Genomic DNA, 23,366 nt, shown 5'->3' with positions numbered 1-23,366 from the left:
GCACAAATACTGTCTAGCCCAAGTCCACTTTGAATGAGAAATTCCTGTGTATGCATTTGTGGCAGGGAAGGTCAATACAAGGAATGATTATGTTTGTTCTCTAGGGCTGTTACGACTTGGTGACCAGTTTTATGGAGACAAATATGGGAATCATAGCTGGAGTGGCTTTTGGGATTGCGTTCTCACAGGTAAGTGCATAAACACTTCCCTTCTCCTTCTCCCTCCTGCTTTTTCTCCCTTCTCTCTCTTCTTCTCTACCCAGATTTCAAGGAAGGAAGGATGGTGGAAAGGGACTGAACTCAGCACACTCATTAGTCCTGAGGTCATCTGTTCATTGATTTTCTTTTTTTCAACTTAAATGAAGTTTCTCCTTGGGAATATCAGTTACGGTTGAGCTAATGACTAGCTCAAGGAAAACAACTTGTCCCTCTACTGGGTCAAATAGAGGTTAACCCAATAAAACATTGGCTTAAATGGAGCATAAACAGCTAAGAAGACAAATAGCTTGTCCTTCGTGTGGAGAGGCTTCTATCTTCTAAGCAGCCTTATTGTTTCTTAAAGGAATCTAGAGTGTACCTCCAGGTACCTAGAGCCTGCAGGAGGCACCTGGTTTTGGTCACCAATTTGCTTTTGGGTTTTATTTTTTTCTGTTCTTTCTTTTAACACTGAACACCAAACAGAGATCTGCCAAAATCAAACTATTAAACTTACTGCCTGCACCAAAAGGAATTTGGCATGGGAGGGACAAAAGGAGAGCTAAAAAGATGTTTGCTGCTCCCTGATATTCAGTCTGTCTTTACCTGGATAGAATCATAGAATCAACCAGGTTGGAAGAGACCTCCAAGATCATCCAGGCCAACCTAGCACCCAGCCCTATCCAGTCAACTAGACCATGGCACTAAGTGCCTCATCCAGGCTTTTCTTGAACACCTCCAGGGACGGTGACTCCACCACCTCCCTGGGCAGCCCATTCCAATGCCAATCACTCTCTCTAGCAACAACTTCCTCCTAACATCCAGTCCATACTTCCCCTGGCACAACTTGAGACTGTGTCCCCTTGTTCTGTTTCTGGTTGCCTGGGAGAAGAGACTGACCTCCACCTGGATAGGACTTAGGGAAACTAAAAGTCTGGTCAGAATATTCTGATTGAGAAGGGGCAGGAAAACACCTGCATCTTTCAACAAGGTGCTCCTTTATACCAGTCACTTCATGTGTGATTACAAGGACTCTCTTGGAAATGCAAGAAAATGAGAGAGAAATGTGGGTGATGCAAAGAGTGCTTGCAGAATGGTTCAGTGAAATGCACAGCAACATTAGGTGTGATGCCCAAACCACTGCCACCTGAGAGGCAATCTGCCTTTTCTCTGCAGAGAGTGCACAGCACAACTGCAGGTGCCCTATTCAAAAACTCTCATGCAACTTCCATTCTGGATGAGGCACTTAGTGCCATGGTCTAGTTGACTGGCTAGGGCCAGGTGCTAGGTTGGACTGGATGATCTTGGAGGTCTCTTCCAACCTGGTTGAATCTATGAATATGAAAAAATCTGGGTCCTGAGGTAACACTGAAGCAAGTGTATCTGTTGAATGACTTATGTTTATCCAGTGGTTGGCAAAAGTGAGGTGCTAGGAAAAAAATATTTGGCTTCTTAAAACTCATTAATTCCATTGGTAATTAACTGTGCTGCTCTGGCAAGAAGTGATTTACCAGTGCTGTTGCTGGTGATGTGCAAGTAAATTAATGGGAGGTTTGTGGTTGCCCTCTTGCCCCTGCTGCCCTGTGCAGTCACCCTGTGCTTGTCTGCAAGTTGTTTTGGTTACACCTGAGGTTTAATTTGCTTAGCAGTTGCAATGCCTCTGGGCCCATCAGAACAACTTGCCACAAGCCCTATGGAAAATGGCCTCTGCATCCTCTCTATCTACCCACAAGCTGAGGAAGCCCTTGAACTGTTTGGTCTAAGCCCAGCTGACTGCCATGCCATGGGCATACCTGTAACCCTGATGCCTTGAAGCCTAGGTGTTAGACATGAGTAGCCCTTGATTTGGCATCTCAGCCTGTTTCACGTGGACACAAACATTGCCCACAAGCTGAGGAAGCCCTAAACTGCTTGGTCTAAGCCCAGCTGACTACCATGCCATGGGCATACCTGTAACCCTGATGCCTTGAAGCCTAGGTGTTAGACATGAGTAGCACTTGATTTGGTATCTCAGCCTGTTTCATGCGGGCACAAACATTGGTTCATTATAGCCACCAGCCACTCAGAACACGTGCATGGGTATCAGGGCTTCACAGAGAGATCTAGGAGCAGTGAAACCACCAGTCTGGAGCTGTGGGTGCACAGCACAGGTGGAGTTTACTGGGCTTTTTAATAGGCCATTCTGGTTCTTGTTGAATGGTCACAGTTGTCTTGATACTCACCTCCAACCTTGATTATGGCTTGGTTACTGCTGTAGGACTCTGAGGTCTTGTTTCAGTTTGATTTCTAGACAGCCAGAAAGCTGTAAAGCATCTTTTTTTTAAGTGTAAAGCTATCTAAAAGAAAAATGGAATGAGCAGAATTCCACAGTTAGTATGCTGCTGGGGCAGATGCCTCAGGCAGGACCAGTGCTACCTGAAAGCCTTCAATTGGTCTTCTGTGTCTTCTCTGGAGACTTTCAAGACCTGTCTGGATGCATTCCTGTGTGATATGTATTAGTTTCTATGGTCCTTCTCTGGCAGGGGGGTTGGACTCAGCAATCTCTGGAGGTCCTTTCCAACCCCTAACATCCTGTGACCCTGTGATCTTCTCTTGCCTAAAAGTTGTTTGCAGCTGGGAGGGAGACTGCAGGAAGAGTGCAGCTGGAATTGTCATGCTTGCTTTGGATCATCAGCTGTTTGTGAGGAAGGTGGGTGGGCAGTGCAGGCAGAGTGTGGCCCCTGTAGCAGGAACCCTTTGGCACAAGGTGGGATCCCAGTTGGAGGCGGCAGCAGTACGGGGAGGAAGGCACTTTGCTGCTGCAAAACCAAAGCCTGTTTGGCTGTGGCTTGGAGCTGCCCAATGGCAGTGTGCAGCCTTCTGCCAGCTGGGGATGTTGCTCCCCTGCCTAAGCCCAAGGCTCTGGCACTCAGAGTAGCCATGCAGCTGCTTGGGGTGTTTGCAAATGTGCAAAGAGGAAAACAGAGGGAATGCAGGCGAGAAAAACACAACTCTCTTGGGGCTTGAAGGATGGATAGAAGGCAGCCAGTTATAATTTACAGCCTAATCTGTTTTGTTGGACCCAATTAAGGGTGGTGTTTACAAATTGATTTCAGGTTAAGAGTGGCTGGCAGTAATGCCAGGCAGTGCTCCAGCTGCAGGCGAGGTTTTGCTGTTCCTACTGAGAATAGGTTTAATCTAAATAAAAGACAAATTAGATCATGTTGCTCTTCTACAATCAGGCATGCTCAAGGGCCTTGCCTTCACATGATTTGTTAGGTGTTGGCTAGCATGGGGAATGTGCTGATTCCCAGAAATAGGGAAGTTGATGTAATGGCATTGCATATCTTACAGGTCTGGCACAGACCTCCCCCCCTCCAAAAAAAAACCCTGCTGTGCTGTTGCTGCTGTCTGCACTGCTCCTCAGGTTTGAAATAATAACAATAAAACCCACTTTGATTGGTTTTGCACACAGACACCAGTGCTGACTTCCAGCTGGAATAATGTAAGTATAGCAGGTGCGCTTCAGAGCAGCAAAACCATCACTGTGTGGTGTGCAACAGAGAATAAAATGATGTGAGCAGCATAGGTGGTGAAGGGTTTTGCCTGGATAAAACTACATGCATGCAGCACTAGCTTAGGGATGCAAGAGGCAGAGTCTGGAGTAGCTTATAGATTGTGGTTACAGCAGAATGCCTGAGTGGGGAGTCTCAGTGCAGAGTTAAGGCCAGGTTATTCCCTTTGTACTCTAGGACATGAATTCAGGCACTCTCCATGTGCTCAGAACCAGTTGTTGAGCATGCATGGTTCCCATCAATCAAAGCTATGTTCTCACGTGATTGCAGTCCCTCTATGCAGGGCAACATCGATCTGCCTTCTTTACAGTCAACATTCAAGAGAGATGTTGAGATGCTGGAGTGTGTCCACAGGAGGGCGACAAAGCTGGTGAGAGGCCTGGAGCACAGCCCTGTGAGGGGAGGCTGAGAGAGCTGGGGGTGTGCAGCCTGCAGAAGAGGAGGCTCAGGGCAGAACTCATTGCTGTCTACAACTACCTGAAGGGAGGTTGTAGCCAGGTGGGGGTTGGTCTCTTCTCCCAGGCAACCAGCAACAGAACAAGGGGACACAGTCTGAAGTTGTGCCAGGGGAGGTCTAGGCTGGATGTTAGGAGGAAGTTGTTGTCAGAGAGAGTGATTGGCATTGGAATGGGCTGTCCAGGGAGGTGGTGGAGTTGCTGTCCCTGGAGGTGTTCAAGAAAAGGATAAGGCACTTAGTGCCATGGTCTAGATGACTGAACAGGGCTGGGTGATAGGTTGCATTGGATGATATTGGAGGTCTCTTCCAACCTGGTTGATTCTGTGATTTTATGATTAACATCAGTAGCTCTGCCTGACTGTGGACATAGTTCTGGTGCAGGCATCATCCACCTTGTCTGCTGCAACTCCTGTCTGGGTATAGGCAGCGGTGCTAGCTTAGGGCTTATTGGAATGTTCTAGTAAGATAAATTGGTACAGAATCTGAATGAGCAGGGCATTGGCTGAAAAAGAATGACAATGATAAACTCTGTATCATCCACTAGTTTGCTAAGAGAGAGAGAGAAATGCAGCTTGGAGCTCCTCAGCAGAAGTGCCCTATCTATGTTTGGATTCTTGTTCTTGTATATCTCAGCAAGCCTAAGAGTGAGGTAGACATCAGCCTTGTTTTCCTTCCACAGCCTGTAATCTAGTCTTTCTCACCAAAACATTCTAGCTAGGCTCAAACTAGCACATGGGGAAATGTGAGATATGGAAAGGTAAATCCCTAAACTAAAAGACATTTCTGATGGATATCCCCCCCTCAATTTTAGCTTACCTGATAGTTCAAGACATTTCTATGTACAGAAACTCTCTCAAAGAATTAGAAAGGGTGAAGATACAAAGACACAAAATAAAATGGAAACTTGAACTGCACTTCAGTTTTACTTCAGTATAGTAATGTAGTAAATATGTCTTGCAGGATAGCTTCCAGTCAGTGTTAACTCCTGCATAATAACTACATTAAAGGGCCAGTTATCATGCATATGGTAGGAGATAAGAGTGCTAGCAAGTTGCTGTGAATGTATTTCAGTGGTCAGAATTGAGATGTGCCTGACATGACTCCTAAAAGCCATGGAGAGAAGAACTCCATGCACTGCACTGTGCTCTCTGGAGTGGCCTTTGGCCAACAGGAAACACACCTAAGGGATGCTCATTTTCCAGTGCTCTGAACCACAGAATTGGCCAACATTTTCAAGTCTCCTGTGGCAAGATCAGAGGTTTCCTGGCAAACTCTCAAGGCCTGCTGCATGATAGGGTAAAGGGCTTCCTCCCATCTGAAGAGCAGAAGTTGCAAGTGATCTCATTCATGTTTATAAATACATAAAGGGTGAGTGCAAGGATGGAGCCAGGATCTGCTCAGTGATGCCCAATGACAGGACAAAGGGTAATGAGTGGAAGCTGAGGCACAGGAAGTTTCATGGAAACATGAGGAGGATTTTTTTCACTGTGAGGGTGCCATAACACTGGAATAGGCTGCCCTGGGGGGGTGTGGAGTCTCCCTCTCTGGAGATACTCAAAACCTGCCTGGATGTGTTCCTGTGTGATCTGGTCTAGGTAATCCTGCTCTGGCAGGAAGGTTGGGCTGGATAATATTTGGAAGTCCCTTCCAGCCCCTGACATTCTGTGATTCTGTGTGATCAAGCAAATGCAGAGAGCAAGGCATAGTGGAAAGTGTGCATTTGTGGTCTGCAAATTGGGGGCCTCTAACCTGATTGAAATGCAGAGGGCTGTAGTTAGGACTGTAGTGAAAGAGCACCATGAGGAACATTCAGCAACTTAATACAGCATCATCTCTTCCTGGTTTCAGGAGGGACCAGTGCTCTTGTGGCTCAATGTGGAAGTGTACATACCTTGGAAAACACTCAGAGTAGTCCTAAGATATTTACTGTAGCCCTGCTGTGTCCTGGCAGTAGCTACAAATGCTGCATAGAGTTGTGTATGCAGCAGTGCAGTGTGCGTGCCCTTATTTCTGAAATACAGGAGCTTAACATTATACTTCTACAACCACTTAAATGCATAAATCAGCATATGGCCAGAGCCAAGAACTAATAAGTAGGCCAAAGATCAGAAAGACACATTTGTGTGCAACCTGCCATCTTACTAAGTGACTTGAGTAAATCAAAACATCATCACACGCTTACAGATGCTGCAAGGCTTAGACACCCTGGCTGTTAGAGTTACAGCCTGAGTGAAACAGAAGAATCCTTACTTAAAGCTAGCTGGGGAGCTCTGATGAGCTGAAGGGGGAAAGTAAAGTCCATGGCTTCCTATTTGTATGGGCTGCAGCATCTTTCCCCTTGTAAAACTGACACAAGCAACAGATTGTGGTTGGGAACAACAGTCACAGTTTGGATGGTTGTCATGGGAAATAATAGATACCTTGTGGCCTCATGCAAGATGAGGGAGGACCTGCTTTGGGTCTGGGCTGGAATTTGCTCAGAATAGGATGAAGTATGGTGTGGAACTAATTAAAAAATTCTTCACTGAGAGAGTCATTGGACACTGGAATGGGCTGCCCGAGGAGGTGGTGGAGTCGCCGTCCCTGGGGCTGTTCAAGGCAAGGTTGGACGTGGCACTTGGTGCCATGGTCTAGCCTTGAGCTCTGTGGTAAAGGGTTGGACTTGATGATCTGTGAGGTCTCTTCCAACCCTGATGATACTGTGATACTGTGAAAATTAAAAAGGCAGTAAGACATGGAAGTTACTTTTGAGACTAGTTGAGGAAGGTGAGAAAAGACTGAAAGTTACCACAAACACAGAAAAGCAACAGCAAAGAGAGCAGGACAGGGCCACCCAGAGGAACTTACTCAGTTCTGCTTGTGGGAGCATGGAGAAATACATGCCATTCTCCAAAGCAGACAATCTCACTCTCCAAAACAAAGCTGAGCTAAAGAAGCATCACACGAGTCAGCAGAGGGAGTGTCAAAGCCTCTCCAGTAAACCCACAGAATGTGATGGGTATTCAGCAATGTTTTCCAAGCTGCCACATCAATAAGACCATCCTGCCTGGTAACTGAAGTATATAAACATGGAAAGCAAGACAGACACTGCTGGCATCCTCAGCAGCAGCAGTAGTCTCTGGACTCCTGGTTGAGTCCATGAGCACTCCAGCTACCAAATTTTCCTACTTGAACATTGTGGTGGGTTGAAAATTATCCCCAGGTAAAATCACCAGACCAGCTCAGAAGGGTTGGAAGGAAATGAAGCTACATCTTTACAGCAAGCTGAAATTGACAAGCATATAATACAATGCATATATGCTACAATTATTTACAATTGAGAAATAAACCAAAAATCTCCTACCTGGACAAACCCAGAAGGGTTTCCAGCAGCTAGACCCACTCCTTCTCACTCTCCCTCCCTTCTCCCATTGCCTCCCAGTCGGTTTTACAGAGTCACAGAATGCTAGGGGCTGGAAGGGATCTCAAAAGATCATCCAGTCCAACCCCCCTGCCAGAGCAGGATCACCTAGAGCAGATCACACAAGAACACATCCAGGTGAGTTTTGAATATCTCCAGAAAGGGAGACTCCACAACCCTCCTGGGCAGCCTGCTCCAGTCTTCTGTCACCCTCACAGTGAAAAACTTCCTCCTCATGTTTCCATGAAACTTCCTATGCCTCAGCTTCCACCCATTGCCTCTTGTCCTGTTTCTACCAGTGAGAAGGTTAGGACAGAGATAAGAGGCGCAGTGTGAAGCAGAGAGCTGCAAGGAGACCAAAGGCAAGGACAGAAAGAAGAGATAATTGTTTATGCACTGACTTCTTATCCCAATTACCAAACCAACAAACAATATAATCTTTATCATTATTATTCTTTTTGCAACCAATCCTCTGATTTATTTACATTCTGCACTGAGATTTTGGGAAATTCACAGAATCAATCTCAGAGGTTAGAAGGGACCTCCAGAGATCATCAAATCCAACTCCCCTGCCAAGAAGCATCCCCTAGGGTAGTTTGCACAGGAATGCATCTAGGTGGGTGTTGAAAGTCTCCAGAGAAGGAGACTCCACAACCTCTCTGGGCAGCCTGTTCTAGTGCTATCTCACCCTCACTGTAGAGAAGTTTCTGCTCATGTTGAGGTGAAACCTTCTGGGTTCCAGTTTGTTAGCAGATGAAACCTTCTGTGTTCCAGTCTGTTAGCAGGTGAAACCTTCCTTCTGTGTTCCAGTTTGTTAGCAGGTGAAACATTCTGTGTTCCAGTTTGTTAGCAGGTGAAACATTCTGTGTTCCAGTTTGTTAGCAGGTGAAACTTTCTGTGTTCCAGTTTGTTAGCAGGTGAAACATTCTGTGTTCCAGTTTGTTAGCAGGTGAAACCTTCCTTCTGTGTTCCAGTTTGTTTCCAGTCCTGATTTCTCGGTTGGAGTTTTCCAATAAGTCTTTAAACAGCTACAGACATGCACATAGGAAAGTTCAGCAGAAAAGGCAACATGGTGGCTAAATGTCTTCTTGGGATCAAGTGAGATTTTCAGAGCTGTGGAAGGTTTTCAGCATGCACATGTTTTGTTGGCAACTGCAAAGACTGTCTCTAAACCCTGGTAACTTGGGTTTATGTTGGATGTTGATCAGGAGTTGTTTTCTGTGCCCCATGTCTAGTTATAGCAAAGGCGGTGTCATCCGTGGTATCTGGTGCCAAAATCAGGAGGTGAGTGCAGAGAACAGATTTCAGCCTGCTTTTAGAGCTGACTTTGTGCTCTTTTGAGGTGCTCAAAACAGCTCTGGTGGGCACTGAAACAGAAGGAACAAAATTCTGGAAAAGGAAACACGGCCTGACCATGAATCTTAGAGACAGAATACATTTTGTCCGGGTTTGAGGTACCCTGGCTTGGTTTTACTCTGGGCTGATGCCAGCCCAAATCAAGCAATTGACTGTGCATTTTGGTGATGATGATGGTGTTAACAGGGAGATCTGATGGTGATGGGGAAAGGACACGCAACCTCAAGTGTGAAGTAGGAGCCAGCTTGGACAAGCAGCCAGCCAGGCATCCACAGGGTCTGAGGGAGCTTTGCTGCTGCTGAAAGGTTGTGACCCCCTTCTTCAAACACTGCTCCTCTGCAGTGCTCTCTGCCCACAGCAGAAGGAGATGGGTAGAGGTGGTGCCCCATGAGCATACACAAGCCAGCTGGAGCAGCGGGGACAGCCCTTGCTTAGAACCAGGTCTAGGGCAGGCTGGTCTGTCTGCAGAGGCGGCCCTCTCACCTCACCCCCCTAGCCAGGGATGGGCTGTAACAATCCAGACATGCTCATGAGTTAATTAATTGACCAATCCAAATGAGAACAGCGAGGCTGAATTATTTATAGTGCAGAAACACTGCTGGCATATGCAGGAAACGCTAGGGGACTGCGATAGGCAAAACGTTGGAGTGACTGAGTGCTTATTGACGAGTGGAAGCCAGGGATCTGTTTCCAATAATCTGAGTGACAGCCTAGGCAACAGGGAAAGGCTTTTTAATTTATTTATTTCCAGGCTTGTAATGCTCATTCCTCCAGTGCTGCATCATTTGTAAAGAAAGCAGGACCACTCTGGGGCATTAAGAAGTTTTTTCCTTACCACAGCATTAACAAGCTAAAGGAGGGGGGCACCAGGTCCTGATGTTGGTGGGTGCTATTTTAACAAAGCTAAAGTGGGCACACCAGGTCCTGGTGGTGGTGAGTGCTGATTTATCAAAGCTAAATGGGGGACACCAGGTCTGGTGGTGGTGAGTGCTGATTTAACAAAGCTAAAGGGGGAACACCAGGTCCTGGTAGTGGTGGGTGCTGATTTAACAAAGCTAAAAGGGGAGACACCAGGTCCTGGTGGTGGTGGGTGCTGATTTAACAAAGCTAACGGGGAGCCACCAGCTTGTGGTGATGGTGGGTGCCAATTTAACAAAGCTAAGGGGGTTGCCAGCTTGTGGTGCTGCTGGGTGCTGATTTAGTGCAGCTAAGGGGGAGCCACCAGCTCGTGGTGGATGGTGATGAGGGACCCAGGCAGAACTTGCAAGGGAAACACAGTGGCAGTGTGCTGATACCCCACCAGCCTACCTATCCATGACTGACATGGCCAGGCAAGGACAACAGGATGGAAAAGTAGGGGGGAAAAGCATGTGGCCTATTGAATAAATAGTCTCTGATAAAAACAAAGGGGGAGATCCAAGATAGAAAGACAGGAGATCTTTTAATACAGCTCTTCTGATCAGAGCAGTCCTTACAATAGGGCATAAATGTCACAGAATCACAGAACATTAAGGTTGGAAGGAACCTTGAAAGCTCATCTAGTCCAGCTCCCCTGCCAGGGCAGGGTCATCAGTTGTGGACATGAAATCTTTTCTTAGCGTGGCCTCTCCTCTGCTCTGCATTCACTTCACTCAGACTCTGCTCTGTTTCTGTTCTCGCCCATCACAGTTGATCGGGATGCTGCTGGCATGCTGCCTCTCCCGGTTTATCACTGCTAACCAGTACGAGATGGTGTAACAAGGTGAGCTTTCCCTGCTTTCCATGCACTACAGCTTACACACCCCCGCCTCAGACTTTATTATTACTTTACTGTGCTCTGGTAACACCTCACCTGCAGCACTGCATCCACCTCTGGAGCCCTCAATAGAGGAAGAACATGGACCTGATGGAGTGGGTCCAGAGGAGGGCCACAAAAATGATCAGGGGGTTGGAGCACCTCTGCTACAAAGACAGGCTGAGGGATCTGGGGTTATTCAACCTGGTAAAGAGGTGGCTCCAGAGAGACCTAATAGCAGCCTTCCAGTACCTGAAGGGGGTCTACAAGAAGGCCTGTGGTGACAGGACAAGGAGCAATGGCTTCAAACTAGAGTAGATTTAAATTGGATGTTAGCAACAAGTTCTCTCCTATGAGGATGGTGGACCACTGGAACAGGTTGTCCAGGAGGTGACTGGGGTCCCATCCCTGGAAATATTCAAGGTGAAGCTCAACAGGGCTCTGGGCAACCTGATCTAGTTGCTCCCTAGTCATTTGTTTGGATTTAAACCACTGTGAACACACTACTTCTTCTTGGGTTTCTTTCCCCCCAGGATTTCTAGTTATTTGTCTGGATTTAAACCATTACAACACTCTACTTTTTGAGGGTTTGTTTTGTTTTCAATCCCACTCTGTGTTGCGGAGGGCAGAAATACGTGGCCGAGAAGAAAATTTATCAAAAATAGATATTTTTTTATTTTTACAAAACCCGCCCCCACAACTATATATACAAAGATTAATTTCGTTTGATAAACAGGTTAAGTTGCATGAGAATTCTACGAGGATACCATTAATAATCTGACTATATATATTTGGAAGTCAGTTTTTGGAAAAGGCTTTAGCTATTAATTAATAGCGGTTTCTTACTAAATTAAGCTAAGCCAAATAACTCACTCAGGCTGGCTCGTGCAGTCGGTCTTCCTCCTCCAGCGGCTACAGGAGTCGTTAAGGGTCGTTAAGGGTCGTTAGGCAGACAAAGGTGTGCCTAACACCAAGGCAAGTCCTTTGGTCTCTCTGCAGTGCAGGCACAGGAGAGTGAGCGAACTCGTCCAGGCACAGGCAAAATCCAAAAGCGGGAACCCCAAAGGCGGGAAGACCCCCAATATTTATACCCTTCGCTAGACAAAGGGCAGAGTTACCACACTTTAGGCGCGAAAGCGCACGGCCAATCCCAGCCTGGCTCCAGCGCGGGAACTCATGGGGCAGTCGCCGCCCCCTTCTCGGCTGCAGGGCAGGCGAGGGGGGGGGAAACCAGGCGGCTTTTCCCCTTCCCCCCCGAAGTCCGGGCAGGAGAGGAATTTAGGGGTACAGGACTCCAGGACATCCCACCCCGGTGGTAATGAGCATCTTTGTCTAGAACCTGAGTGAGAGGTGATCCCCCTTCAATTTAGGAACCTATTAATATATATATATGGCTTAGCCTTTTCCAACATTAACAATAGGTAACACATTAATCGCCCCAACAATATTTAACAATACTTAACATGGCTTAACAATAGCCCAAACAGTATTAATAAAGCTACACAGTCAATTTGAAGATTGCTCTGTTCCTGGTAGAGCAACCAAGTTCATGGCAGAGCCTTAGATGCTCTGAGTCCATGGCTGGAGGTCACAGTCCGTGGGTCCGGATGCCATCATCCACTGGCCACCCCGGTGATATGACTCCATCTCTCGTGTAGCTGGTTCTCCTTTTCCCAGGTGCTGGTCAGGTAGTCAGGAACTGGTCCTCTGCCTCGACCTTAACCTGTAAGGAGACAAAACCTGCCTCGGCCTATAAGGGCCAGGCTTGACAATTAATAATTGGGGACGATCCACCGTGCACTGATCCGGTGGCCTTTTCCATTTGCATCTAGGGCTTCCCAGGCATATAAGCCTCTGGGTTTACCCCATGCCATTGGCACTACCCCTATAGGTTGGCCTTTTGTACTGGGGCAGGTGGTCAGTGACCACGTGGCTCACCTAGGCAGCAGGTCTTTATTCTGGGGGCTTCTGTAGCTCTCCCCGTGACTGCTGACCATTAAAAGCTGCCGAGCCACTATTACGGTAATTCAGTGTTTTGCCTCCCGTGTGGGAGACGAGAAAGGGTTAACCTTTCTGTCTGGGGACGAGCTGCAGTTCCCAGCGGGGGGGCTGCCGCTTCTGGGCGAGCTGCTCTGGGAACCACCGCTGGGCGAGCCGCTGCCGCTGGCCCTGGCGCGGCTGCCTCTGGATTTTGCAGCCGATTTCTGAAGGCACCGCACTAGATCCTTCAGCTGCCAGTCTGCCAGCTGCCTTAAAACAGTTTTTGGTACCCCTAAAGTCAGGGCTTGTCTATACCAACTGTTCTTTTCTCTGGGTCTCCAGTCACTCTGTGGGTCTCTGCCCCTTCCCCTCGGGGAGAAGCCTGAAGGACCGGTCCCCCTGGGGGGGCAGTCCTGCACTGGCCGGACCTGCCTGCGCAGAGTCCTGGGATTTTCTGGGGGAGAAGCACGAGACTCTCTCTCCCCAGCCCCTTTTCCTTCAGGAGACCCAAACCCAAACTGCAGCCCGTGGGCATTCAAGTCAGTTAACAGTTCAGCCCAAGTCATTACGTGCTCTTTAGCCCCATCGTTCTCTGCATTTTCTCCAAGCACACGTTCAATTTTCTCAACGTTCTTCATTAGTTGGATTTGCAGAGTTGCTGGCAAACCCTTCATAATAGGGTGCAGTCTCTCCGGGTCCACAGGGGCATAAAACGGGCAATCATAATGTCCCTTATCATAGATAGCCTGGACACAGGCAAGTCTGCGGAGAGCAGTGATGAGCTCAGAGGAGCTGGTGACCTTTAGTTCCGTCGGCTCCCCCCGGTAGGCTGGACGGACACTGCTTGCCCAGTAGGCTATCCGAGCGGTGAGGCTGTGTGTCCCCTCGGGTTCCCGTGTCAGGAACACATCGTCCCCCCAGTCTCCAGCAGCTTCCTGCGAGTCTAGAAGGACCCGGTCCCCACCGGCTCGGGACACTCGATACACATAGTCAGCGACTGAGTCCCCAGGATCTCTCGCGTATTTGACTTGTAAGTCACTGAGCTGTGCATCTGTAAACTGTTTTTTGATCACGGTGGTCCCTGCAGCGCCTTTCCTGCCCTTCACGGACTCAATTCTTATCACAGGCAACACGTGCCTCTGCACCGCGGCGCCCTCCTCACCGGAGCTCTCTTCTCCGCTAGCTACGGGAGAGTCCGGTCGGGACCTGCGCTTTCTGCGTGGCTTTGAGGCTTTCTGCCGCGCAGAGGCATGTGCAGAGGAATTCTCTGCGTCTCTGGCAGAGTCTTTTGTGCCTGGTTTCGGAGAACTCCTCTCCCCCGAAGAGCCCCTCGGGGCATTCTCTGCCTTTCTCCCCGATTTCCGCGAATCACTCCATTCAAATTCAGACACGGAGACCGAAGAGGTGGTGTCTGCAGGCGTTACAAGCCTTTCTTTCATCCGGGCAGTCAGTGCCGCGGTCAGGCTCTTTGTCTGCGCCAGCATGCTTTCCCAGATACTTTGGCATTTAGCTTTTTCGGCTAATAAATCCTTTTCCAAGGCCTGAATTCTTTTTTCATAATTTTCAAATTCGGCCAGAGTCTGGGTCACGACTGACCCCAGAACAACAGAGAAATGCTCCGTTGGAGACTCAGAAATCACAGGGTCTGAGCGCTCAGCTAATTTCTCCAGGATTTTCTCCGGATTTTTACAATTTTTCTGAGCCCAAATTAAATCAAGACCTGTGATTAGGCATCCCTTTTCTTGTAGAAATTCTATGATTGAACTACCCTGCATACACTGCGCCATAATGTTGCGGAGGGCAGAAATACGTGGCCGAGAAGAAAATTTATCAAAAATAGATATTTTTTTATTTTTACAAAACCCGCCCCCACAACTATATATACAAAGATTAATTTCGTTTGATAAACAGGTTAAGTTGCATGAGAATTCTACGAGGATACCATTAATAATCTGACTATATATATTTGGAAGTCAGTTTTTGGAAAAGGCTTTAGCTATTAATTAATAGCGGTTTCTTACTAAATTAAGCTAAGCCAAATAACTCACTCAGGCTGGCTCGTGCAGTCGGTCTTCCTCCTCCAGCGGCTACAGGAGTCGTTAAGGGTCGTTAAGGGTCGTTAGGCAGACAAAGGTGTGCCTAACACCAAGGCAAGTCCTTTGGTCTCTCTGCAGTGCAGGCACAGGAGAGTGAGCGAACTCGTCCAGGCACAGGCAAAATCCAAAGCGGGAACCCCAAAGGCGGGAAGACCCCCAATATTTATACCCTTCGCTAGACAAAGGGCAGAGTTACCACACTTTAGGCGCGAAAGCGCACGGCCAATCCCAGCCTGGCTCCAGCGCGGGAACTCATGGGGCAGTCGCCGCCCCCTTCTCGGCTGCAGGGCAGGCGAGGGGGGGGGGAAACCAGGCGGCTTTTCCCCTTCCCCCCCGAAGTCCGGGCAGGAGAGGAATTTAGGGGTACAGGACTCCAGGACACTCTGCTCTCTAGTTACTTGTTAGGATTTAAACCACTGCAACCACCTACTTCTTCAGGGTTTTTCTTTTATCCCACTCTGCTCTCTAGTTATTTGTTTGGATTTAAACCACTCCAACCACCTACTTCTTTTAGGGTTTTTGTTTTATCCCACTCTGCTCTCTAGTTATTTGTTTGGATTTAAACCACTGCAACCACCTACTTCTTTCAGGGTTTTTCTTTTATCCCACTCTGCTCTCTAGTTACTTGTTAGGATTTAAACCACTACAACTTCTTTGCTCGCTAGTTGTTTGGCTATGAACCACTGCAACCACCTACTTCTTTTAGGGTTTTTGTTTTATCCCACTCTGCTCTCTAGTTACTTGTTAGGATTTAAACCACTGCAACCACCTACTTCTTTCAGGGTTTTTCTTTTATCCCACTCTGCTCTCTAGTTACTTGTTAGGATTTAAAACACTACAACTTCTTTGCTCACTAGTTGTTTGTTTGGCTATGAACCACTGCAACCACCTACTTCTTTTAGGGTTTTTTCTTTTATCCCACTCTGCTCTCTAGTTACTTGTTAGGATTTAAACCACTACAACTTCTTTGCTCGCTAGTTGTTTGGCTATGAACCACTGCAACCACCTACTTCTTTTAGGGTTTTTCTTTTATCCCACTCTGCTCTCTAGTTATTTGTTTGGCTATGAACCACTGCAACCACCTACTTCTTTTAGGGTTTTTCTTTCACCCCTGCCCCTTTGCTCGCTAGTTGTTTGTTTGGCTATAAACCACTACCATAGCCTACTTCTCTTTTGGGTTTCTTCTCTCCCCCTCTGCTCTCTAATTGTTTTTTTTTGGGTTTAAACCATTAGAGCGACCTGCTTTTGGGGGTGTTTCTTGTTGTTGGTTGTTTTTTCTTGATCCCCCTTCTGCTCTCTAGTCTTTCAGAAGCGCCAAGCCCAGAGCCTGTCCGAAGATGAGGAGCTGCAGACCCGGAGGAAGACTGACATGAATGTTATAGCACACACTGTCTCTCGCACGCACGCACACCCACACCCCACGAGCGAGCACGTGCGCGCGCGCACCCACACCCCCACGCCCCCCCACCGCCTCCTCAACTCTCTTCCCCATGCGTAGTGTACCATCCTGTGAAGGTGCCACTGAGAGCAGCCGAGCGTCCCACACCCCCCCTCAACTCCTCCTCAGCCTCCAGACCCCCCCTCCATCCCCAGGGCTCGGAGTAGGACGGCACCGTCTCTATGTTCTTGGTCACACAGTAGTCGCATCGTAAGTTAACAAAGGTAATTCATTAACGGCGTCGATCAGGCTGTGCATGTAGTGACTGGAGGGCATGATTTAGCCTCTCACCATGGTTAATAAGTGTTGCACACGTTCATAGAAAACGGTATATGAAATATATATATATATATTCTTTTGGGGGGAGGTTATCTCAATTTCTTGGTTTGTTTATTGCTTTACTACTAAGTTTTTCATCCTTTCCCCCCTACCCCCATTCCCTACGCCTGCCCCTCCGTCCCTCCCTCCCACCTCAGCTTTTGTCCCCAGAAACAAAGGAATCAGTAACATAACATAAAGATACTTGAAAAATGATGTTGAAATGTTGTGCTTGAAGGGAACTGTTATTCCTGATGTTCTTCTACATCCTTGATTCTTTCTCAGTGTTGTATGCCCAGTGCGTATCCCAGTAGGCTTTGTCTAGTGCATTTCGCCTCTGAACCTGATCCTGTGTAACGCTGTTAACTAAGCTGTGTTGTTGCTTACTGTGAAGGCAGGAATTTTGCTTCCTTTATTTTTATTAGCTAGTTAGGAACTAATTGAACTGTGCTGTACTGCGGCCTTCATACCTTTATACCTTTTTTTTTTCTCTCCCCTCTTCTTTCTTTTTCTTTAATTTCTTTTCTCTTTTTGCATTGAGGTTTGCAGCCACCAAATCCATTCTTGAATCAAATTGAAATTAAAGAACAGCAAAAACACACACACCCCCCAAGGGAAAAAAAAAAATCACCATTAAAAAAAAAACAAACAACCCCACCCAGGCATATGAAATATTTTTTTTTGGGGGGGGGGAAAGCAAAGTTTAAAATCTTTTTAGAATGAAAAAAAAAAAAGAGGAAATAGGGACTTTTTTAATAATGCCTCTGTCTAGCATGCCAATGAGAATGCATTGATATTGTATTTGTGATATACGTATTAATAAATGGAACCATTACAGATTTCCAGCTGCTTCCTTGTCCTTCTTCAGCTGTAACAAAACCCACCCCAGGGTGAGGGAGAAGTGAACACAAAACGTGATGACTGGGGGGGAATTGAGCATGTGCCCCATGGAGAGAAACTGTGAGACCTGGAAAAGTGTGGCCAGCAGGTTGAGGAAGGTGATTCTCCCCCTCTACTCTGCTCTGTTGAGACCACACCTGGAGTACTGCATCCTGTTCTGGAGCCCCCATTACAAGAGGGATGTGGAGATGCTGGAGCACGTCCAGAGAAGGGCCACAAGGATGCTCAGAGGGCTGGAGCTCCTCTCCTATGAGGACAGACTGAAAGAGTTGGGGCTGTTCAGTCTGGAGAAGAGGAGGCTCCCAGGTGACCTTATTGTAGCCTTCCAGTATCTGAAGGGGGCCTACAGAGGGAGGGACTATTTAGGCTCTCAGGGAGTGCCAGGGCTAGGGGGAATGGAGCAAAGGTGGAGGTGGGGAGGTTCAGACTGGACGTGACTAGGAAGTTGTTCAGCATGAGAGTGGTGAGGGCCTGGAATGGTTGAGGCCCCATCTGTGGAGGTGTTTAAGTCCAGGCTGGCTGAGGCTGTGGCCAGCCTGCTCTAGGGTAGGGTGTCCCTGCCCATTGCAGGGGGTTTGGAACTAGATAATCCTTTTGATCCCTTCCAACCCTGACTGATTCTGTGATTCTGTGTTCAATCTGGAGAAGAGAAGACTGAGAGAAGATCTGATCAGTGTGGACAAATATCTGAGAGGTGGGTGTCAAGTGGATGAGGCCAGTTTCTTTTCACTGGTCAGCAGCACTAAGACAAGGAGTAACAGGTACAGACTGGAGACAAAAGGAGAATTGTTTCAAAACTAGAAAACCTTTCCACAGCTGGTTTCCATAACAAATACCTGCCTTCTGCTTTGCAGCTTTTCATCTTGTGACCAATAACTGTCAGCAGTGTTTAATTATCCCATCTTTAGCCCTGCACATAATTTTGTGATTAAGCATTTCTCTCTGATACTGTTGAGGGTAGGGAGATGACAGCTTTGGGGCTGAGTGGGACAGGTAGCAGCCAGCTTTCCTCTGTTCATGGGAAGGCAAACACTGGATTCTTTTTCATTTGAATACATAGAATGGCCTGGGTTGGAAGGAACTTCTGAAGGTAACCTAGTCCAACCCCCTCTGCAGTCAGCAGGGACATCCTCCACTAGATCAGGTTGCCCAGAACCCTGTTGAGCCTCACCTTGACTATCTCCATGGATTGGGCTCCAACCACCTCCCTAGGCAACCTGTTCCAGTGTTCCACCACTTTCATAGTAAAGAACCTCTTCCTAACATCTAATCTAAATCTACTCTTCTTTAGTTTGAAGCCATTGCTCCTTGTCCTATCACCACAGGCCTTTGTAAACAGTCTCCCTCCATCCTTCTTGTAAGCTCCTGGAAGGCTGCTATTAGGTCTCCCTGGAGCCTTCTCTTCTCCAGGCTGAACAACTCCAACTCCCTTAGACTGTCTCTGTAACAGAGGTGCTCCAACCCTCTGATCGTTTTTTGTGGCCCTCCATGAAGCATTTAAGCTCTGAAGAAAAATCCCTGAAAGCTTAAATCTGGGAGTTTTGGACCAAGCCCTTACACTGGCAGTGTGGATGGAGAGGGTCTTGAGGAGGGAAGCCCTGTAGCTTTCCAGTTGTGGAGGAGCTGGGCAACACTTGTATCATCATAGCCCATATGGCTGCCAGAATCCCAACCTCTCCTCCATTCATCTCTCCATCTACCAGTGCCACCCACTTGTTTACTACAACCCTCAACCTGGGGAGGGCTGCCCTGCCTGGTGCCTCCCACGTCAGTTCCCAGTGAACCTTTGAGTCGTGCGCTCTCACCCACAACTGTAAACAGGCTCAGAGCCACACAGGGGAAAACTCCTCAGCATATGTTGAGATGTCTAAAAATTCCCAGTGGCATCTTTGGATTCATTCAGAGAGTACTTCCTGACCAGAGAAGGCAAACGGATTTGTAAATAAAAGAGGAAGCTGCTCCACAAATTTGTATCTGTCTTCAGTAAAGCATTGGCCATAAGGGAATGGGACATCTTTGGATGTGGAGAATGCCAGTGCAGGTCCTGCACAAATGCTGGGCAGTTTGTGTGTACTTTGGAAGAACCAACAAGGAGAGGTGCACTAATGGACCTTGTATTAACTAACAAAGGAGGAGTGGTTTGGGACATTAAGGTTGAAAACAGCCTTAGCAACAGTGATCATGACATGGTGGAGCTTAACATTCTACAGGGTAGAAACAGGGCAATAAGTAGGATTACAACCCTGGACTTCTACAGGGCTGACTTTGGACTCCTCAGAGATACACAGGCAGGAATCCCATGGGCTAAGGCTCCAGAGGGTAAAGGAGCCCAAGAAACTTGGTCAGTTTTTAAGTGCCACTTCTTCCAAGCCCATGATAAATGTGTTCCCTTGAGTAAAAAGTCAGGTAGACATGCTAAGAGACCTGCATGGATGAGCAAGGAGCTTCTGAAGAAAGCAGCTCACAATTCATAGAGGAAGGGGCTTGCCACTTGGGAGAGCTATAGAGAAGCTGTCAGGGCATGTAGGACAGCAACAAGGAAGGCCAAAACCCTCTTGGAACTAAAACTGGCAAAGGAAGCAAAAGTGAACTGCCACAGGCACCAGAAGAGATAGGGAGACACTTGATGCAAGCCAATCCGTTTATTGCATTCCAAACCTGTGTTTCTATACCTTTCATCAGAAGGCTACAAATTGTATTAAACTGCAGTTGGTTACAGGTACTTGCACTAGAAATTACATACTAATTGGTGTAGACATCCATCATATTCTCTCAACAACAAATACACTGTGCCTAAGCAATCTAAGTCAGCAGAGACAGGCAAAAACCACAGGCTCCAGCCTTACATTTGTTACACCATTCTCTAAGGACATTCCAACCTTCTGTTTTATCTTAACTCAGTACTTCTGAGCTCCTGCACTCTCACCTGCCCATGGCTTATATCCCACTATTTCAAGTTCCAATAGCTGTACAACTCCATCAGTGAACAAGAAAGGCTTCTTCAAATACACCAGTAGTAAAAGGAAGAGTAGGGCAGGTGTGGGCCCACTGCTGAGTGAGAAGGCAGCCTGAGAACTGAGGATGCAGAAAAGGCAGAGCTGCTAAATATCTTCTTTGCTTCCATCTTTACTCCCAAGACTGAGCTCCCCTAGGAGCAATGGTCCATGATGAAGGAGAGGAAACCTGGAGGAGGGATGGCTCTCCACTAGTCAATGGAGACTGGGTTAGGGATCAGTTACAAAGATTGAACAGTCACAAGTCCATGGAGCCCAAGGAGATGCACCCAAGAGTGTTAAGAGAACTGCCTGAGGGCATTCTGCCACTCTCCAGCTTTTTATGCCAAAGAGTGGCAGACAGGGGAGGTGCCTGAGGACTGGAGGAGAGCCAATGTCACTCCAGTCTTCAACAAAGGAATGGAAGAGGTTCCAGGTAACTACAGACCAGTCAGCCTCACCTCCACCCCTGGAAAAATGATGCTTCTCAAAAGGCTTCACAGATTTATTCCTGTCGTGTTTACAGTTTTACAAGTGAGCAGAAAGAAGCAGCTGAACAGAGAGGAGCTCAGCCTAAGTGAGGAGGCCCAGCCAGCACCCACAAGTGATGTTAGAGTGACAATCAAGCCTCTATCCTGTCTAACCGGGGGGCCACCAGGCCCCCCGGCCTTTGTCCCCCTCACCATCCACCCAGTGCGCACCATGAGGACTCACCAGTGATGATGGGAGGAGGATCCTCTGCCCAGTTGGGCTCAGCTTGGGGCTCCTACCTTTCCTGGGGCAGATTATAAAGGGGAGTGAGTAGGAAGGGCAAAGTGGTCACACCTGGGGTGGGAGGAGACTGCAACAGAACCCAGGTGCTGTGGGTTTGGGGGGAAAAGGAGGAAATGAGGCAGGTGGTGTGGAAAAGGGGAGGTGGTGATGAAAAGAGGGAGGTGGAGAGGAAAAGGGCGGAAAAGAGGAAGATGGGGGAAAAGGAAGGAGATGGAGAGGAAAAGAGGAAGAGGGGAAGAAAGAGGAAGATGGAGAAGGAAAGATGAGCAGGAAGATGGGGGAAATGGGAGATGAAAAGGAAAGAAAGGAGATGGGGGAAGGAGGAAGATGGAAAGGAAGGAGAAGGAAAGAAATGGAGGAAGATGGAGAGGAAAGGAGGGAGATGAGGGAGGAAAGGGATAAAGAATGTAACAAAAATGAAAACTGGACTGTATTTTTTTAAAAAAAAAGTGGTCTTGCTCTGTCGGAGACGTTGGAGTAGACGATCCTTCGAGGTCCCGTTCAGCCCCACAGTATTCTGTGATTCCTGGGGACAAAGCCACTCGGCACAGGTCACAGCACTCACTGCCAGCCCCTTCCGAAGGCTCAGCTGCAGGCGCAGCGGCTGGCCGCGTCGCTGGGGCTCCGCCGCGCTGGAGGCTGCGCTGGTGCGGCGGCACGGGAAGCTTGCAGCGGGATGTTTGCACACCCCCGGAGAGCTGGCTCGCCGGCTGCCCTGCCTCCCTCTGCTGCTCAGCCTCCGCAGGTCTCCCCTGCCCCGCAGAGGGGAGGCAAGTGGGGGCGAGGCTGCTGCCTCCTGCCTCAGGAGCCGCTGGCTGTCTTGCGGAGCGGCAAAGCGCCAGCCTGCCCTCGGGGTTCTTTCCTGTTTCCATCTCCCATCCCCTCTGCCTTTTTTTTCCCCCCCTTCCCTGAAAGAAAGAGTTGTTTGTGCCAGGAGCTGTTTCCTTTGAAGATGCTGATGTTGGGTGACAGGTCAGCAGGCCCCCAAACTGCTCCAGCTCGCCTGTCCCCGTTCTGTAAAGCATATGCTCAGCTTGAAGGCACAAGCAGTGAATTAAGTCCGTTCAGCAAAGCTCTTCAAGTGTGTGCTTAGTTGTTTCCTGCAGCCCAGCAGCACTCCGGCTCGTGTGGGGTAGGTGCATTAATTGGGCTCTTGACAGCTTCCATGGAGAGGAGCTTGGGCTGGGGCCACACAGCTGCTCCAGTGGGGAGGGTCACACTGGCTGCCAGCCTGGCATCACCTGCCCTAAGCACAGCATCCCTCACTTCCATGCCTCACTCCTGGAGGAAGAGGCAGGGCAGTGGAATGGAAACAAAGTCGGTGCTCATTCAAAAGCAAGCTGTGCTGAGGGAGGCAGCGGCTCCTCAAGCTCTGAAGTCTGCTCTGCTCTGTGGTAACTGCAGTGTGGCTATTTTTGGTCAGGCTGGAACTATCTATGGGTAACAGCAAGTACGTTTTTAGACTGCTGTCCTTCCTTGCAGTCAGTACCCGGGGGATGTATACACACACACCAGCACTGGTGCAATATAAAAGTGGAACTCCTAATGTGACACACCCCTAATGCCACTACTACGTCACAAGAACACTACTTTTTGTTCACCTTCCTCACACAACACAGTGCCTTGGACAACACTTTCAGGAGCAGACTTCACACAACCCCCCCTGGGAGTATTTCCAAAATGCTCTGGCTTTCAGAAAGTGCCAAGTGACCTACCTCTGGGGAACCCAGCCCTTTCAGACCTCTCAGAGCACTCTCAGAAGTGGAAAGTCATTTTTGAAAGCTCTCTATGTTCTTAAAGTAGAAACTAATATATTTTTAATTGGAATTGTTTCCAGAGGAGAAGCAAGGTCAGCTTTCTGGCTTGCTTGGAAGCTATGCAGCCTGTGCTCTGTCTTCTTGAGCAGAAAATCAGAACATGGGATGTGAGAGAAGGCTGATGCCTAGGAGATCTGATGAGATGGGGGCAAGGGGAGAAGAGAAAAAACAACCAAGCAACCAAAACAACCCCAAATTGTTTTCAGTCAAAACGATTTGAAAAGGGAAGTATTTAAACTCCCTGGAGGTGTTTAAGGCCAGGCTGGATGAGGTTCTGGCCAGCCTGATCTAGAGTAGGGTGTCCCTGCCCATGGC

At 48.1% G+C, this 23,366-nt stretch overlaps 1 protein-coding gene and 1 long non-coding RNA gene across 2 annotated transcripts in view; one reads left to right on the top strand and one right to left on the bottom strand.

Moving 5' to 3' along the window:
* TSPAN7 (tetraspanin 7) overlaps nucleotides 1-17,409 on the top strand; it is a 111,587-nt gene extending 94,178 nt beyond the window's left edge. The window contains exons 6-8 of the mRNA XM_064151927.1: nucleotides 105-188; nucleotides 10,630-10,702; nucleotides 16,113-17,409. Coding sequence (XP_064007997.1) covers nucleotides 105-188; nucleotides 10,630-10,698 — 153 coding nt within the window. The 3' untranslated portion in view covers nucleotides 10,699-10,702; nucleotides 16,113-17,409. The remainder of the gene's footprint in view (nucleotides 1-104; nucleotides 189-10,629; nucleotides 10,703-16,112) is intronic.
* Nucleotides 17,410-20,094: 2,685 nt separating this feature from the next.
* LOC135180018 (uncharacterized) lies at nucleotides 20,095-21,276 on the bottom strand. The gene is made up of 2 exons (XR_010304246.1): nucleotides 21,175-21,276; nucleotides 20,095-20,650 (listed from the first exon to the last, which is right to left on the bottom strand). It is a non-coding gene; the product is annotated as an uncharacterized LOC135180018 (long non-coding RNA).
* Between the last annotated feature and the right edge of the window lie 2,090 nt (nucleotides 21,277-23,366).

Source organism: Pogoniulus pusillus, chromosome 12 (assembly GCF_015220805.1).
Source record: "Pogoniulus pusillus isolate bPogPus1 chromosome 12, bPogPus1.pri, whole genome shotgun sequence".
NCBI lineage: Eukaryota > Metazoa > Chordata > Aves > Piciformes > Lybiidae > Pogoniulus > Pogoniulus pusillus.
The sequence above is the reverse complement of the archived record's forward strand: the minus strand, read 5'-3'. Positions and strand labels throughout refer to the sequence as shown.